Source organism: Vespa mandarinia, unplaced genomic scaffold (assembly GCF_050613455.1).
Source record: "Vespa mandarinia isolate Hongniang unplaced genomic scaffold, ASM5061345v1 scaffold_60, whole genome shotgun sequence".
Taxonomy (NCBI): domain Eukaryota; kingdom Metazoa; phylum Arthropoda; class Insecta; order Hymenoptera; family Vespidae; genus Vespa; species Vespa mandarinia.
In genome coordinates, this window is record NW_028197194.1 from 1 (window position 1) to 17,417 (window position 17,417).

General features: G+C 44.0%; 2 protein-coding genes across 4 annotated transcripts in view; one reads left to right on the forward strand and one right to left on the reverse strand.

Moving 5' to 3' along the window:
* Positions 1-6,141: 6,141 nt before the first annotated feature.
* LOC118440021 (uncharacterized) overlaps positions 6,142-17,417 on the forward strand; it is a 40,418-nt gene continuing 29,142 nt past the window's right edge. The window contains exon 1 of the mRNA XM_085664486.1: positions 6,142-6,257. The gene's annotated coding sequence lies outside the window, so the exon portion shown is untranslated. The remainder of the gene's footprint in view (positions 6,258-17,417) is intronic.
* The window catches only part of LOC118440025 (uncharacterized), a 40,410-nt gene continuing 29,494 nt past the window's right edge, over positions 6,502-17,417 (reverse strand). For all 3 annotated transcript variants that reach the window (XM_085664489.1, XM_085664488.1, XM_085664487.1), the window contains one exon: positions 6,502-6,699. In XM_085664489.1, coding sequence (XP_085520615.1) covers positions 6,599-6,699 — 101 coding nt within the window. In that variant the 3' untranslated portion in view covers positions 6,502-6,598. The remainder of the gene's footprint in view (positions 6,700-17,417) is intronic.

Here is a 17,417-nt window from a genome sequence, read left to right on the forward strand (position 1 = left end):
TATATCCGTTTACGAGAAACGAGCCACTACAAAGGATCGATCGGTCGTTTGCGCGAAAAACGCGCTTTTGTAACTTCCACAAACGCTCTCGCTTTGAAACGAGTATCGTTCGTCGTTCTCCGAACGCATACCTTCTCCTTCTGAATTTCTCGAAACGGCCCTTTCGTCGGAGCGGACCCCTTTGTAAGCGTTATCGATCGACGAACGAAGAAACGTCAAACGCATAAGTGGCGCATTTCAAAGACTTGCATCTACCAGCTTGGAATTTGTTCTAAGAATCGTTCATCTCGTTGTTACTCCATTTTTTTAAGTCACCAAGTAAACACGATATATGGATATATTTTTCGAAAAGAAATCGCTCGAGTATTTCGGTATTGGACGAATTTCGATGTATACACGATTTCCGTCGGCGTTGCGTCTCTCTGTTTACTCGTCCAATAAATATCGTCTACGTGCGATTCGTCAATCGAGAGCGGACCTTCTCTCTCTCTCTCTCTCTCTCTCTTTCTCTCTCTCTCTCTCTCTCTCTCTCTCTCTGGGACAGAGTCCCGCATCATCGTAGTTCTTTATAGGTGGTCGTCTGTGCGTAAGCTCATCAAAGTTTACCGATCGTCACGCTCGTTAAATATTATTGTCTACCTCGTCCGTCGATCAGGAGCATTCACTTTTATTCTCGAATAAATAATCGATCGAAATAATGTAATTAAAAGTCGAGAGTTTCGACTCGTATGTCCTATATATACGCACGGAAAGGATACAAAAAAAAAAAAAAAAAAAAAGAAAAAAGAAAAAAAGGAGAATAACAATTAGGAGCTTCTTTAGATCCTCGGGGCTGATGAAAAGTTTCGGAATCTTGTGTCACAGGTCGGCGCTTATTCAAACGCTTATTCAAGGAGGATTGCACCCAGGAGTCTAATAAACGAGCTAGCAGCCCCTACGATTCGTGCAGGTAACGTAATATCGGGGGAACGTGCTCGTAAATCCAACGCACGCAGGATCGGCGAAGATAGCGTTATCGGACGGTAAACGTTGAAGTAGGGTGGTATTAGGGGTGGCCTGCGATCTAATCGAGAGAGCCGCTCGTTGACCGAGGACGTCGGTAGTCGACCGAACGATCCCTTTTCTAGGTTAGCTTCGAACGTGCGTTGGCATGGCAGGGATGCCTGAGAACGACGGGCATACCGTTGCCCGACGTATCGACTGTTCCGACTAGTTCGAGCGTGAACGAGTCTCCAGGAGAACCGAACCGTATAGAGGAGAGCCTGGACTAAATTTATTACAGCGAATCCATCCAACGACCTCGATACCAGGAGCCATAGGATGGATAAAGATCGATAGCACGTTCTTTTTTCTTTTGTTCCCTTTTCGTTTTTCTTCCTTTCTTTTTTCCTCGACCGTGTCGCAGATTCTTATTTAATTATTCTTTGTTTTAAATCTACCGCTCGAAAGTAAAGAAAAAAAGAAAAACGGCTCCTACGTGGAGGATCTCGGGGAATAATTCAAACACGCCGTTGGCTATCGATACGCCAAAAATAATCGAATTTTCTTTTCTATGCGACGGCGTACGAGGTCTTCAACTTTCTCCAAAGAAACGTTTCTCCTCGTTCTTCTTCGGTGACTAGAACATTGATAACGTTCTCGCGTGCGAATGCCCAAAGATATAAATTCTTCTCACAAGTATTCCTATATCTCTATAGGATAACGTCGATCGAGCGTTTTCATCTCGATTCGTCTTACTCGACGAATCTCCTCGACTAATTCATTACAGTCGCTAATCATAGATGCGCGATCAGAACAAACGAAATTTGCGAGCGAAGGTTTAGATAACGAGCGAGGGAGATCGGTCACGACTAGCTAGCTAAAGCTTCGAACGGTTCAACGAGGAGAGGAGGATCGAGAGTTAGCTGACTGTTCGGCCGTGCACCTTCGATAACGGCTACGTCAGCGTCCCTTTGTTAAGAACAACTTTTATTCGAGCCATGATTTTCCAACGTACGGAAGTTCTGGTCGAGGGTAGAAAAGGTCTACCCCGAGAGAGGACGGAAGGAAGGGACGGGAAAATGACGTTCTTGCCGATCGATTTAGTTTCATACAATTTTTTTGCGATAAAACCAAACTTTGTCCGACTATCGAGGACCGTAAAAATTCGTTGATTTTATCACACCGTTCAAACGAATTCGGTGGAGGATAGCGAGTTAACTACTCGCGAGTCAACTCACGAGTATGATCGCTCGATTAAATGCGAAAAAGAGGGAGAAACGAAACGTTTGCCGTGTCTTTTAATACGCGTCTTAATAAGGTCTCTCATGGCAGCATTTTAATTACACTCGTCGCTGCCGTCGTCATTGCGATATTCAAAGTGAGTCGGGCAACGACATAAAAAAGATGCGAGCAAAACCGTGGACGACAAGGAGCGTTGGAAATAATTTTACAAAATAAAGATAATATCGTAGACGGTAATGTCATTAACTCTTAACATTTTCAGCCATTGAGAGTAGGGGGAGAATTTCCTTTTTTTCCCGCCCCCCCCCCCTCAAGTATTATCCTTAAGATGCATGATCCGACGCGAGCACGATAGAGGGCGGCCGACAAAGAAACTGCAGAGAGAGAGAGAGAGAGAGAGAGAGAGAGAGAGAAAATGTTGCAAAAGAAAAAAGTTAAGAGAGGGCTAATTCAGATGAAGATCGTTAAAAGGGCTCGATTCTTTGTCCGTTTCTTCCGAATATCTTTTTCTCCCTTGTCTTTTCTCGTTGCCGTTTTACGATCTCTTACAAGATCGCCTCGAATTTTAATTAAAGTTCGGTTAAGCCACAAGACGTTTCTTTTCTCTTTACTTCAAGTACTCTTTCCTTTTCCTCGCTACTCATTCGTTTTCAGGGGCAGCGTGTCTCGAAGCTTGGGACCGGCGTTGCCGCCAGAATCGTCGGGCAACGGCACGTAAAATGGAATTAGGAGAAAAGGTCGAGATGCGAAGGCATCTACTTACGGACTCTCTCTCCTTTTTCTTTTTCTCATATTTTCTTACATTTTTACCTTGGATTTCGCCCAGGAAAGGAAATTTTTCCTTTATTCCATTTGTTTCTTTAACCCGATCTACATGGTTTTAATATTACAATATATATTATTAAATTTTCTCTCTTACGGATAAAGGGACTCTTATCGAGAGCTACTCGGAAACTTTGGATACGCGATTCTAAACTCTTGATCATTGTTCCAAAGTTCGTAACTGTAATCGTGAATTTGATTTGATTCGATTCATATTCCTAAGTACGTAGATATTTGCGATAACAAAGTTTCACGGGATGTTCTCGATTTTAAATAACGATAGAAACGAGTTGCGTGCACGACGGACGAATAAGAGAGGACGATAAGGGCAAGGAGAAGGGCAAGGAGAAGAAAGCCGATCATCGAGGGATCGCAATCACCGACGGCAGAGCTGCTGAATAGAAGGAGACGAATAGTCGATAGGAGAGCTAGTCGAGATGAAAGATATTGCCCGAAGGTTGGTGAACTCTAGCGAGCTTCGAAGCATAGTTTCTCTCGCAGCAGAGTTTTATTTTACCAAGCCAAGGAAACGTTCGGCCAGTCGAACGTCTTTCTTTTCTTTTTCATTTCGATGAATGTTTCTATGAAACAACGACGATCGAATCTACTTTCTTTCTTCTCCTTTATCGTTCGATTCGTCGATCGTCACGAACGATATAACACTTGTTAGGATCGTGGGTAATGGACGAAAAAGGTGCCGAAGACAGGACACGAACGATCGAGCTAGAAAACTTTTCGAGAGTTTTCGAGACAAAAATTCACGCAGGGGAAGAGGGAAGGAAAGAAAAAAGAAAAAGAACGAACGTATCTTAGGAGAAATCTTTCCGGGCCTTTTCCGATCATCGTTTATCTCGGATTTCTACTCACGGACTTGTTTCTTCCATTCGTTTCTGTCCGGAAATTTCTTTGAAAATCGGAAGGACGAAGGCGAGATCAAGAGGAAGAAAAGTTTGTTGGAACGGAAGAAACAGTTTGTACAGATTGAGAAGACGCGCTTTCTTTCGAGCTCATCCGGGATAATGTTTCGCTTCGACGGGCTTTTCGTAAAGACACTTTTGGCCCACCTGCCTTTATCGCCAAAGAGTAGTGTCGGCTCGAATTTTATTTCTGTTTTTCTTCCCTCCTCCCACCCCCACGCCCTCTCTCTCTCTCTCTCTCTCTCTCTCTCTCTCTCTCTCTCTCTCTCTCTCTATCGTTTATCCGTTTCCTTGATAGTTTCCAAACGTTTCAAGCGTTTGAAGGCGTTCTTGTAATAATCGAACCCAGAGCCGCTGAAACACGATCGTTTACTTTATAGTTATATCTTTTTTCCATAGAGTTAGGAAAAGAAAGAAAAGTGGAAGAGCGCATCGGCCGTCATCGAGAAACTTTGCGAGGCCCATTGAAAGCGTGGAAAATCTTGTCGACTTGTTCTTGCTCTGAAAGGAAATCGTAGTTTCGCGAGGAATTGTTCCAAGAAGATCTACGAGCGGAGTCGTCGTCCTACTTACTTTTCACATCTCAGAACGTATCGTTCGAGGCTACTTATCGGCTCGCCTTTCGATTCCCCCTTTTGCGATCTCCGTCATTTTCTACGAAACTTTTTTCCGAACGATCGGCCGATATCGAATCGACGCACGCCCATTGAAACGCATTAGAAAGTAATATAACGCGTACATTAGAAAACGATATAAAACATATCGTTCTAAAATCTGTCAGCATTTCAAGCGTCGCGTTCGAGAGCGTCAACTAGACAAATGGAACGCTAATGTTTCCTACCTTGTAATAATCAAAGTTTCTGTCTCATTAATTATTGCGCCAGGGTGCATATTTATCATAGCCTCGTAGGAAACTGTCGTACGACGTAGCTCGTCCTAATTGAGCCGAATCGAGCGTAATTTTAATTTAAACAGATTATTATCCGCGAAATATTTATCGAATATTTAGTTTTTCTTACCAAAGGAAAAGACAGACGTCGAACTAATCGAACTATCGATCGCCTTTCTCGGATAAATTTTAAAGGCGCATCATTTCCTGACGTCTGATCGTGTAATATATTCATGACGTATAAGCGTGTAATGTCGTTCGACGACGATACGCTTTTGTACGCTGTCGTTCTTGTTTGTTTGCATTTTTATCTTTCCCTTTCTTCCCTTTTCTCCTCATCGTCGAGCGAGCAAAAACGTGGAAGGAGCGAAAAGCGAGAAAGATCGACGCGAATTCACGCCCGTCAGACTTTTATCGCGGCGAATTAATGCAAATGACATATTTACTTCGATCAATAACAAGGATAGTCGGCGAGCCGAGCGACTTAAAGTCATTATAAGTTCGATAAAGTTCCTTTCCTATCCTATCCTCTATCCTTTCGGACTCCACGCAGGAACTGAATAATAATTCGAGATATCCTTCTCGGCGTTGCACCTCGGAGCTAGCTCACCTACCGAGTTGCACGGCCAACTTTTGCCCCGGGCGCAGCCCTTTGAATTTGCTCTATTTATCCTAGTCTTTATGCAAATCTCCTCTCTCCTCTTAATTCTTAGACGACGAGTTAGGCGTAGTAACCCGTAGGGGCATGATCGCCATTCGCAGCTTCGCAATTAGGTCGCGGTATTGGTTAAAAGTATTGGTGTAACATTCATAATAGGATCGATATCCGAGCCACGTCACTGATCTTCGATATGCCGATCGTCGAGCAGCGATACCCAGCGAATTCGTGGAATCGTTTAATCATCGACACTTTCAATTACCGTCCTCGATGGCTTTTAATAATCGTTGCCAGGAGGGGTTCCGTGCGACTCGATGGGCAACGATAAATCCCCAGTCGCTTATACGAATCTAGCGGAAAATAGCGGATACGCCGCTCGATCCTCCATGGAATCGAAAGATCGTAATATATCCCGTAGAAACGTCGACGTTGCGGCTCTTTCTCTTTCTCTTTCTCATTCTCTTTCTCTCGCTTCGACTCTCATAGAAAAATAGCCTTTTCGTTGAAGGAAAGGGAAGAAGATTTCGTTCCCGTCCACCTTGCCCTTCCACCCTTCGTTCCACCGACGATTCGTTTTCTTTCCTATTACAGGTTGAGAAAGGCGCGTCCTGAAAATCCTCAATAATAAAGAAGAAGAAGAAGAGGAAGAAGAAGAAGAAGAAGAAGAAGAAGAAGAAGAAGAAGAAGAAGAAGAGGAAGGAGTCGTAGACGTCACGAGTTGTCGGTTTTCACGGACGCGACGTGTCTGGTAGGCGTTCTTTTCCTTTCCTTCTTGCTCTCTCTCTCTCTCTCTCTCTCTCTCTCTCTCTCTCCCCCTCTCTTACCTTTTCGCATGGAATCGGAAGGAGGATATTTTTCTTTGACGTTGCGGGCTTGTGTCGCGAACGAGGACGCAGCTAGGACAGAGGGTGCGCTGGTTGCGCTAGTACAACGGCCCGTATCTAGGTCGTCGTGTCGGTGGCACCGTTTTATCCTCTCTTCCTCTCTCTCGGCACTCCTCTCGGCACTCCTCTCAAAGCCGCGCGTTTACGAGCACGCTCGGAAAATCTCCATTCGCAGGGTTGCAGGCGCATGCTCTTAAACCGAATTTCAATCGGTATGGATCCTCGTCACGTCCGATTTTGATGGTCCCGGCATCCTGCCGAGTCCCAGCGTCGTCTTAAAGTCGGAGAAGCAAAGCGATAAATCGACTAGGACATAGAAAAATAGAAAGGTCGAAAGTTTAAGAGCGTAATCGGGCAAACACGGGTGTATATCTCCGAGCGACAGTCTAAGGGAAAAGTCGCATGGCCGCTTCTCGATCGTTCGAGAAAGTTCTATGCAGTGGTATATGCGTTCCTTTTCACGATGGCAGGAAGCGCGTAACGAACACCGAGGACTGCAATGGAATTGAATCGAACGTTCAAATTCTTGGCGAAGGATTCCAAAAGGGAAAATCGACTGCAAACGAATCGAGAGAAACTTTTTCCTTCGGCAAATCACATCGGCCGCGTTAAACCTTTTCTAATGTTTCCCCTCGCAATACTTCCTTTTGCTCTTTGTTTTCCCTTGTCCTTTTATTTATCCTCGGGGAAGCTTTTCTATTTTTTCCCCGACTTTATTTTCAACCTCGAACTATTTATTATTTCCTCCGTTTTTGCCTTCCATCGATATTTATCAAGGGACAAAGAAGCTACCGATACCTCGCGAAATCGTAGATGATCGTTAAATGATTCCTCGTGCATACTCTCGATAGACGAGTAGATCGGTTGGTATTTGCGACGAGGGGGATACGAAAGCTATCGTGAAACACCACGCTCGCGTACGAACTCGCGATATTCCATACGCTTATCGATCGATCGGCACTTCCTCCGTTCGATTGGTTCTAAGAACGCTCAATGACATTGGTTTTACGGTTAAATTCGTACGGCTACGATCAGGAGCCAAGGCGAGACGGTACGTTCCTTACGTGCCCGAGCAGCGCGATATAGATTCGCGCGTAGCACGTTACGAGCGTATCCTGCGTTCTACGCAACCTCCGATGGAATATACTACGTTTATATATATATACATCGTTTTGGATATTTTTTGACGGGCTACGCGATCGATAATAACAATAATAATAATTTTGGAAGTATCGAATAGATGCAAGTAGCAGGGGCGTTAATATGGTCAGACTGGCAACCGCTAATGCTCCGGCCGTAGTTGGCAGAGCTCTCGTTGCCAGACGAATCCATACTCTTTTACGAGCAGCGCAGTTACCTCGAGTAGTTACGATCATTATACTCGGCCGTCGTTGGACTTTCTTCCTTCTGTCGCGTGATCTGGCCTTTTTTTTGCTCGGTCTTGCGTGTAAAAGCGATAAAACTGGAAGTAGCTTTCACGCGACGCAATGTGATATCGATCGTGTATATATTTTCAGAACCCATAGACCGGCTGTGTATTAAATATTTACCGAAAATGTTGACAAGTAGATTGGTAAACTAGCAAATTGTGTTATAGAAAGTGTACGAGTAATCTTTCTCCATCTTGGTCAATGGCAGCGATCAAGCTACGTAGAGCGATCTATTATCGAGAACAAACTTTCCTTCTCGTATTCGTTCGTCATTTAATACAGGCGGAAACCTTTCCACGGAGAGGAGGAAAGAATTTACGAGATGCGAGTTTAGTCGATCGTCCTTTTTTATGTTTACGAGGACAAAAATAGAAAGATTCGAAAGGACGCTTTTATCGGGATCGGGAGTTCGTCGGTCCGTTAACGTTGCGACTATCTGAGAAGTCGGGGAAATAACAAAAGATTCGAGGACATTGTCGGGAACGTTGTCTCGTCGGATGGAAGCCTGTTTGCTTCTTTCAAAGGCTCCTATCGCGACTCGTCCATCTCGATGAATCGGTCGGTACTTTGGGGAGATGCTTTTTTGGCAGATGAAATAATGGCCAAAAGGTGTTGCGATTCGATCCAATATCCGATAAGTATAGGGAAAAATAGTCTTTAAAGCGGGCTACCCGAGAAAAATGCGAACGTATGTAAAAGGCGAGGTCGAGCTTACCGCGGTTAACGATTTTCCTCTATCGCGTTGGTATTCGTCGTTGCAAAATGCCAATGCATTTGCAATGCGAAAAAAGTGACGTTTCTTGGAGTCGTATTAAGTCATTAGCGCCGCGCCGCCGCGGCGCGTCGGTACGGCGACATTGTTAATTCATTTTTTTCTCTCCTCCATAGACGCCGTAGTAGAATTGAGTTTTTCGATTCCGCCAGTTCCCTTACTTTTCTTTCGTTCGCGAAATATACGCTCTCGCGTCCATTATTATCGTCCAATGTACAAAGAAACAAAGTGTATAGGCGAGTGGAACGAGGCGCTGATGGGACAAGACCCTGTAAAAACATATTCTTAGCCCATTGAAAATTGATCAATGGCTTTCTTGTCGGCGTTAACGAGCAAAAATGTTCTTTAATGCAGTTTTCTTTGCTCTGTTTTCCTTTTTTCTTTTTTCTTTTTTTTTTTCTTTTTTCTTTTTTGTTCTTTTTTTTCTTTCGTAAAACGAAGATCCACGAGGAAAAATAACGGATAGCCGCGTGGCTTGCGGATTTGAATGATTTTCGTCGTATCTACCGAAACGCGGAACGAAGGAAACGAACGATCGAGCGAGGAAAACGGTCTGCTGGGAACCGTAGGAAAGTTTTCGCGAGCTTTTTGGCAAAGCCAAGAGGAGACTATTTCGGGAACGTATTTTACGTGCATGTATTCCCGCTGGAAAACGTTTAGCGATGCACCAAGGACCTTCCCATCCTTCCTCGTTCCTTCTTTCGCAGCCCGTGCGGTCCGTTTAAGCGCTCTCTCGTGCAGGAAAATACGGGTTCTCTCTTTGCCTCGAAAGCTTTACCTATCCGTTGCCCACGGATTCAGAGTTTCTTCAAACTAATTTACTTGTATAAAGGTAACACGAATCTCTATCTTAGAGTCTCCTTTCCCGAAGAGATTACTCTCTTACGTAAATACCTCCGAAATATCGAACCAATAATAAAATATTTTCACATTATCGGAGAAATCGAGAAAGAACTTTGAAGTAAATTCATGAGAGAGAGAGAGAGAGAGAGAGAGAGAGAGAGATCGCGTTTTAATTTAAACCCAATTTTACCATTTTCATCGTGTCTTAAGTATATTCTTTCTTCAAGAATACGATTAATTAAAATAGTGTATCTACGTAGAGCCGGTTAATTTCATTCGCGGTATCTTATTTGATAAACTCGTTGAAACGATTAAAAGTTGTATACCTGTTGTATAACGCGTTTCTTCGTATCCAATCGAAACAACCGCAACGATTTAGAGAACGACGGAACAAAAGGATGCAGATGTATTCGTTACTCGTGCTAGCTCGATTCGATCATAACTCTCACGGCAACTTTCCTAATTCGGTTACGCATCTATCTACCTTTCGAATGTATCAGGAAACTACCCGACGACAAAGTTGTTACTCGGCTTAACTACGTTACCGATCTACTCGAGACTCTTTATATTCCGAATTCATCTTCGAAATTAGCGATTCCAAATTGGAAATCTGTACAGGAGGTGGTGGGGGGGGGGGGGGGGCGAGCCCTAAAGATCGCGCGACGCTTACTTAATTTAGGACCGGCCGGGCTAACTCGCCGGCTAACTCGCGATTGACTCTTCTTCGGGATAGCCCTTGGCATGGCGCTTAACCCAGAGATGTCGTTTTGAAAGGGCACACACGCAACCGAAAGACACATTCTCGCTCGTTCGCTCGCTCGCTCTTTCCTTTCTACCATTGCTGCCTGGTATATTGATCCGCCTGGAGGTTTCCGCGCGCGCGGTAGCTTTTGTATTCCACCCTCGGCGCGTGTCCCTGCCTGTTTCGTGACCCCATCCTCTCCCTCGCCCTCCCCTCTCTCTCTCTCTCTCTCTCTCTCTCTCTCTCTCTTTCTCTCTCCGTACGAGCGGTTTAACTAAAGAAAATGCTGCTCTTCTTTCTCTTACTTACTGCAGAAAAGCAACAAATGGAAGAATATTTTCTCCAACCACACGGAATAGTTTTTACGGAGAATGACTCATTCCTCGTTCAATCGAAGAGAATCCGACCGTGGTAGAAGAGCCTGGTCGCTCTTGATCCAAGTAGCCATTAAAATAACAAGTAAGTTATCTTACCTTCTCGACTTAACGAAGCTCGACGTCCGTGCTACGTGTTTCCGTTTAGAATGGAAAGAGCGACCGTTTTCGTCGCAAAGGGCTATTACGGGAACAAACAAATCCACGCGTACCGTCGTCCTGGCTAAGCGGCAACTCCGGCCCCTGGAGTTTCGATCGAAATAATCCAATTCCGAGGTAAAACCGTGGTGCAGTCGTAATAAATCATAAAGCCCGGTCGGACCATCGAAAAACGTTGCAAAGGAAAACTTTTTTTCTTCCCGTTTCCCGTATTAAGCGAGCGAACGTTTACTTTAAAACGCAACGCCTGGATATTCCTGAATTACGTTCCGATGAAAAATATGACGGCAGAAAAGTAACGTTTTGCTGCTTTAACGATGCCAACGATGAAAATCAATATTGCACCTTGACATTATTCAAAATAACACCATATCTACGAAGGAAAGTTTCATGGTGATTTTTTCACAGAAAAGCGAAAGAAATCGCGAATAAAAATCGAACGGACGACGAATGGAATCGTGAAAAAGATGCGAAAGAGAGCATCATCGTAGTCGCGATACGCGGAGAGAGAAGGCACAGTTGTCAGGATATGGATAATGCAAAGAAAGAAAGAAAAATGAGACGGAAATGAGTTTGAAGCTGTGCACGCGAGTCCTCTTTCGATCCTTCCTGAGTCGACATATAAATGCGACGAAGAAAACGATTCGCGCATTTACGCGACGAAGAGAATCGTCGTCGAGGGACGTTAATCTTCCTTTCTTTTCTTTTCTTTTTTTTTTCTTTTTTTTTTTTGTGTTTTTCCAAAGAAGAAAAAACAGAGCCTCGTGCTAGCTCGTAATACGTGAGAACGAAATGAGATTTTCTCGGTTAATTATTTTAATCGAACGTTCGAACTTTGAACTAACGAGCGATACGAGCCTCGCACTACTTACGTCGTACTTTTCTCCTATTTATTGGCAAAAGTTTCAGTTTAGCAAGGGTGAGGGTAGGGGGCTACGAAAAGAAAGTACGAAAAGAAAAAGGTCCTCGGCTAAGGGAGAAGATATTGAAACGAGTTTCGAGGCTATAAATCGTCTGGCTTTGTCCCTTCTTACCTCCCTTTTGCTCTTTCTCCTCTTTCGTCTCTTTCTCCTCGGCTTTTACGGTGTGCTACTTGGAAAAAATTAAAGAAGAAACTCGCGGCAGACCGCGAGTTCTTTCTTTTCTTCCTTTTTTCCTTTTTCCTCCCAAGCTCATCCATGCTCGTACACGCGTATATTCTATTAAGTGGCTTTCTCTCTAAAAGGACTGTTCTTTTTCTTTCACGAGGACGAACGATCGAGCTTTTAATTATCTAAAGAGCTTTCAAATTACCGAATGGTTGCCAACGAGAAAATTCATAGAACCCCCGTCGTCCGTTGATTTTTTTTTAATTTTTCCTTGGTAACACTCTGAAAGTAAACAAAAAAGAAAAAAAAAAGAAAACAAAAAGAAAAGAAAATAACATATCATACGATACGATAGAAACGTGCAAAAATAAAAAAAATGTCTCGTTTAAGTACGCCCAGGTTGAACGAATTTCTGTCGGGCGATGGAGAAAGACTCTTGGATGAACGAACGCACTAAATCGGATCCAATTACTTATTTCTGCTTCGAATAACGGGCATGCTTTCGCGTTCGACCTCCCGTGTAAATCGCGGTGGAAGGGGAAAATCAGGGAAAAGGAAACAGAGAAAAAGACGGAGAGAGAGAGAGAGAGAGAGAGAGAAGCGAGTCCGTGACACCGCCATAATTATTCCAATTAAGCCTCTCGAAGCTTTTGGGGTGCGATAGACGACAAAAGATACAATCAGTCAGACGTCAGTACGTCACCCGTGAGAAACATTAACAAAAGTCTCCTTTTACCCTGGAGTAATTCGTTTTCCTCCATCTCTCTCTCTCTCTCTCTCTCTCTCTCTCTCTCTCTCTCTCTCTCACTCTGCGCATATATTTTTATTTTTTCAGCCGAATAATAATGACAGTTTCGCTCGTGGGTAGAGAGAAGAGCTTGTCGCATTTATTATTAACGACTCGTCGTTTATAAGTTTAATCCCTCTGTCGTAATATCCGATAAAAGGATCTGTAGGAAAGACGTCGAAAGGAATCGGTGCAGAAAGCGTTACCATCGGCGTTATAACAATTATTCAAAGATATTTCGATCATTTCGAGTACTCAAAGATTATGTTTCTATATTATAGAGAAGAAAAAGAAGAAGAAATCTCTGTGCGATCGTATAAAGTTGGTGGCGCCGCTGAACGAGATTTGGTCGTACAGAGAGCGAGAGAGCGAGAGAGCGAGAGAGAGAAAGCGTATCGATTAATTATGTAAAACTCATACTCCAGAGACAAGCGTCTCTCATTTGCAGCCAAATCTCATCTTTCACGTGGCGAAGCTTCGATCTAAGCGCATTTGCCGCTCTTCCATCGGTACTATTATAAATTAGAATGGAGATGGAAAAGCGGCTGGTAGAGGCAGAGGGGGAATAAAGTTAACGCAACGTTTAATGCGATTCCGATAAAAGTCGTGTCTCTCGGCATTCGCCGTGATAATTAATAACACAGAGACAGGGCATTCTCGTGATTAATGAGTCCGCGTCTAAAACCAAAGCCAGAGTGCGAACTGGGCGAGAAGAAATATTTGCTTTGCGTTTTTGTTTGTTTTCTTTTTGTTCTATTTTTTTTTCTCCCCGCGTAGATCGTCATAGAGAGGATTTGATTGGAATACCGATCGAACGGACGGCGAGCGTCATTGGAGTTAAATTACAATGACAAATGCTACTTGGCGAAGCATCGGAGAGTTGGTGATAGTACCGGCTTTGATTCTGGCAGCTTTCCGAGCGTTTTATATCGAGCTATACCGATGGAGCACTCGAAATTGGTTGGTCAACAGGAAGGTATCGAGTCGCGTTATATCGTATCGCGGATAGAATACATTCTCTTGCTCGTTAAGCGATCCACGTCGGAAGGGTGGGGACGATGCTAATGAATAAGGACGAGTAGAGAGATCGGAATGTCGAGGAGATAAATCGAGTAGGATAGATGGGAGCACTCGTACTAGCCGCGGACGTCTAGCGCTCTCCTAGACTCCCGCTGCTCTCGAATAGGATTTCGTACTGTCTTGTACACGCGACCGAGCTTCCAACCTACATAAATCAATTACACGCGAGTGCATCCCACAGCGCGTTATCCCGACCACCCCGCGCAGCGATCCACGTGTACCTGTAAAACCCGAAACGAAGTTACGCGCTCGAACGCAGCTATTAATCTCTCGATTAATCGTAAAGCGATTAAAGCGGCTTTGACGTTGATCGAGCGCTTGCTTACTCGCTTTAATAATTATTTACAAGTACTCGTTGTCTAACGATAAGACTTAACAATCCTTTCTTCGATATCCAACCGAGAGAATCCTTTAGTTTCAATCAATAACGTTTGATAAATGCACGATAACGCCTGCCATTTAAATGGAACGTATCATCGAAGTATCGCTTTCGGTAATTACATTTTACTTCCTATCCCTTCTCCCTCTCTCACGCTGACGAGATATAGGAGGACGCAATGAACGCGGTCGCGTTGCCAAATGCATTAATCGATTATACTCACCTGCATTACCCTCTATTATCTCGCGCGAATACCGGCAAACTTGCGGCTTTGCTCGGTTCCAATGATACCTATTAATTCGTTCTACGTTTTACATAAGGTTTTACACGCACCTAAATGACGTCCACGGCCAAATAATATCTACGCGTTGATTTCAATTTGTGCAAAATAATATTTATGCAAACTCTAACGCGGCTCGTTTCTTAAGGTTAATTTCGCGTTTGAAAGAAAAAAAGAGAAAAGTAACTGTCCGCAAATTGTCCGCCGAGTGGTCTTACCGAGGCGATGCGTGCGTGTGCGCGCGTTCACTTTGAATCTTAATGGCTCGATTTGTATTCACAGCGAGGGAATGAATTTTTCAGTGCCAACGAGGGGACCCCATTGGACGGTTCAAACTCGAAAATGACATATGTCTCGCGTCTCGCCTTAGAATGTCTAATCGCATTCGATTTTATAACCGAACCACCCCCCACCCTATTTTGCGCTGGAATAACGATCTCTTTGGAAGGCCGAAAAGAACTCGCGCGCATGAGTTTTGGAGGAGTTGGTACGGTAGGATCGTCGTGATTAATTATCTCGTATCTCGTCGTTTTTCGGAACGCGACTTGGAAAATCGTGGTGCCTTCGTTCGGACGCATACCGCTCTGTCCGACACAGTCGAACCCCGTTCAATTATTCGCCGCAGGTTCGCACAAGCAAAACGATCCGAAAACCACGGCAGACGGGCCGATTACATTAATCGCTTAATCGCTCGTTTCGTTCCCTCTCTTCTCTTTCCTCTGCGAGTTCGTTAGACGGCATTTCGCGGTAAATAATCGATCGTTTTAGAATATCGATTGATCGGAACTCGATGGCTGCTCGACATAGCGACATTTTATAGATAAACTCGGCTAGGGACAAACTCTGGGATATTGCTCGTCGTAAACAAATAACTTGACTTTATTCGGCCGTCTCTCGAGTCTCGAGGTTCCTTCGTATTTTCTCCGGATATCGAGTGCAACGAACCGTCCGCAACACGCTCTCGTTCGATTGATCAATCAAAGAAAAAAGGGTAAAAAGAGTGAGAGAGAGAGAGAGAGGGAGAGACTTTTCCGTATTGTCACCCTTTCGCCTACGAATCTTCTCGTCTTCTTTACCTTCTTTGCACCATTATTCTTCTTAAAAGGTATATCCGAGAGGAAGCTACGTAATATCGTCTTATCGATTTACTTATTTTTAGACACTGCTCGAACCTCCGAGACCCTTAGGCTTTACTCTCTCTCTCTCTCTATCTCTCTCTTTCTCTCTCTCTCTCTCTCAGTCTCTCCCTCCCTCCCCTCCCTCTTTCTCTCCCCTCCCACCCCCCTAAACTCCGAAGAAAAGTAAGAAAGCCGAAGCCAAGCGTTTACCACGGACTTCCGACCTACTTCTCGCACTTTTTCTCTCCTTTTACTCCATTCGCCATCACCGCCAATCCCGTCTCTCATCAATTTTTTTGCTTTTTATTTTCTTTTTCCAGTAAAATCGACGGTTAACGATTCCACCGGTACGCTAAAGAATTTTCACGTAGGCCAACGCGGAATCTCTCGTGCAACTCATATACTGATCTAAGCTACGAACAAACGAGAAACGCTAAAAAGATAAAAGACATTGATCGAATATTTCGTCGATCTGTTTAAAGGCATCAAGAGCGTAATTGGAGGAACTTTAATTAGCTACCGATCGCACTGGTTGCAACGACGAAAAGTTGGCGCCAGAAGAATCCATTAACGATTCCGATATTCCACTTTAAAAGGAGTAGGATCCAAAGAGAGAGGGAGGATCAGGTTTAGTAGGAATTTTCGTATTATCTCGCCGTAGTTGGCTTTTTTCTTCTATTCTTTTTTTATTCCCCATTTTCTCTCTCTCTCTCTCTCTCTCTCTCTTCGCTCTACCGGTATATATATAATTCGCGATATATATATATATATATAATACACGTGATCGGAAAAATGTACCCTTTCACGGTTGAATATACGCAGAGCGCTTTTTCACGTGAAATTTTTTTTTCTGAGCTACATCCATGGAGCTTCTGTGAGAGAGCGAGAAGTGATTGTTGGGCGCCTCTTCAAATCTTGCCTGAAAATAAATGAAGCCATAAAATGTGAAAATAAAAACGTTGGGAATGTATCGACTATTTCGAAAAGGAATTAACGCGAATGATGTCGAATCGTTTCGTTGAAAGTAGGCAGGCCGGTAAACTCGACTAAGTAAAGAATGATCATCCTATGAGCGGTCGATCTTTTTTGTCGAACGAAAGAACCTTTGATGGAAGAAGAAAAAGGATAAAAGAGAAAATGGAAGTGATAAAAGCCCACCGTTGAAGATCAGAGCCGATGCGTCGATAAATCCAAGTTCTTGGGAAAAGGACGAGACGAAAGCGTTTCGAGATTGCATCGAAACTTTTTCCTTCACTTTCGTCGTTCTTTCTTCGAGTTCTCCTCCAATTTCGAAACGATTTATCGGCCGATATTGGGAAAGGAAATCACGAACCATCTGACGTAATTTTGGGACGAAGCTACGCGCGAGACCAAGTGGTGTACCAGTCGATCCGCGATCGTCGAATCGAGATTGGTCTTGTTAACTTCTTCTTTAGTCGCACAAAGCGGGCTCGAAGGAAGAGAAGTGCAATTGCGTTGGCCGATGTATTATTCTTCGGTACAATTTGTTTTCAAATCATTCGCGTAAACTCGAATGAACGTAAAGCCAATAGCCGTAAAGCCGATAGCGATTTTACCGAAAGAACATATCGTTGGCGATAGGATTAATCGAGATTTAGAATCGTACAGGTACCTCCCCCCGCCCCCCCCCCACCGTCCCCGCCAGCCTTTTTCTCATGTGGAGCCGATACGCGCGCACAACAACGCAAATACGTCGAACGTCGCGTCCGGCCAAATGGAACGGACGAGATCGCCAATTCGAGATAGAGGAGATTCGAACGATCGAACGAAAAACTTTCTTCTCTCGTCTCTCTCGCGAATCGAGATATCATCGACTTATCGGCTCTCAAAACCGACGAAAGAGAATACGGATTTACACACGAGATAGGGCTGTTCGTTCACCGTCCGTTACTCCTATCGAAAATTTAAGATAGAAGATATTTTGCCCGCCGAATAAGCCAATAAGCTCAGC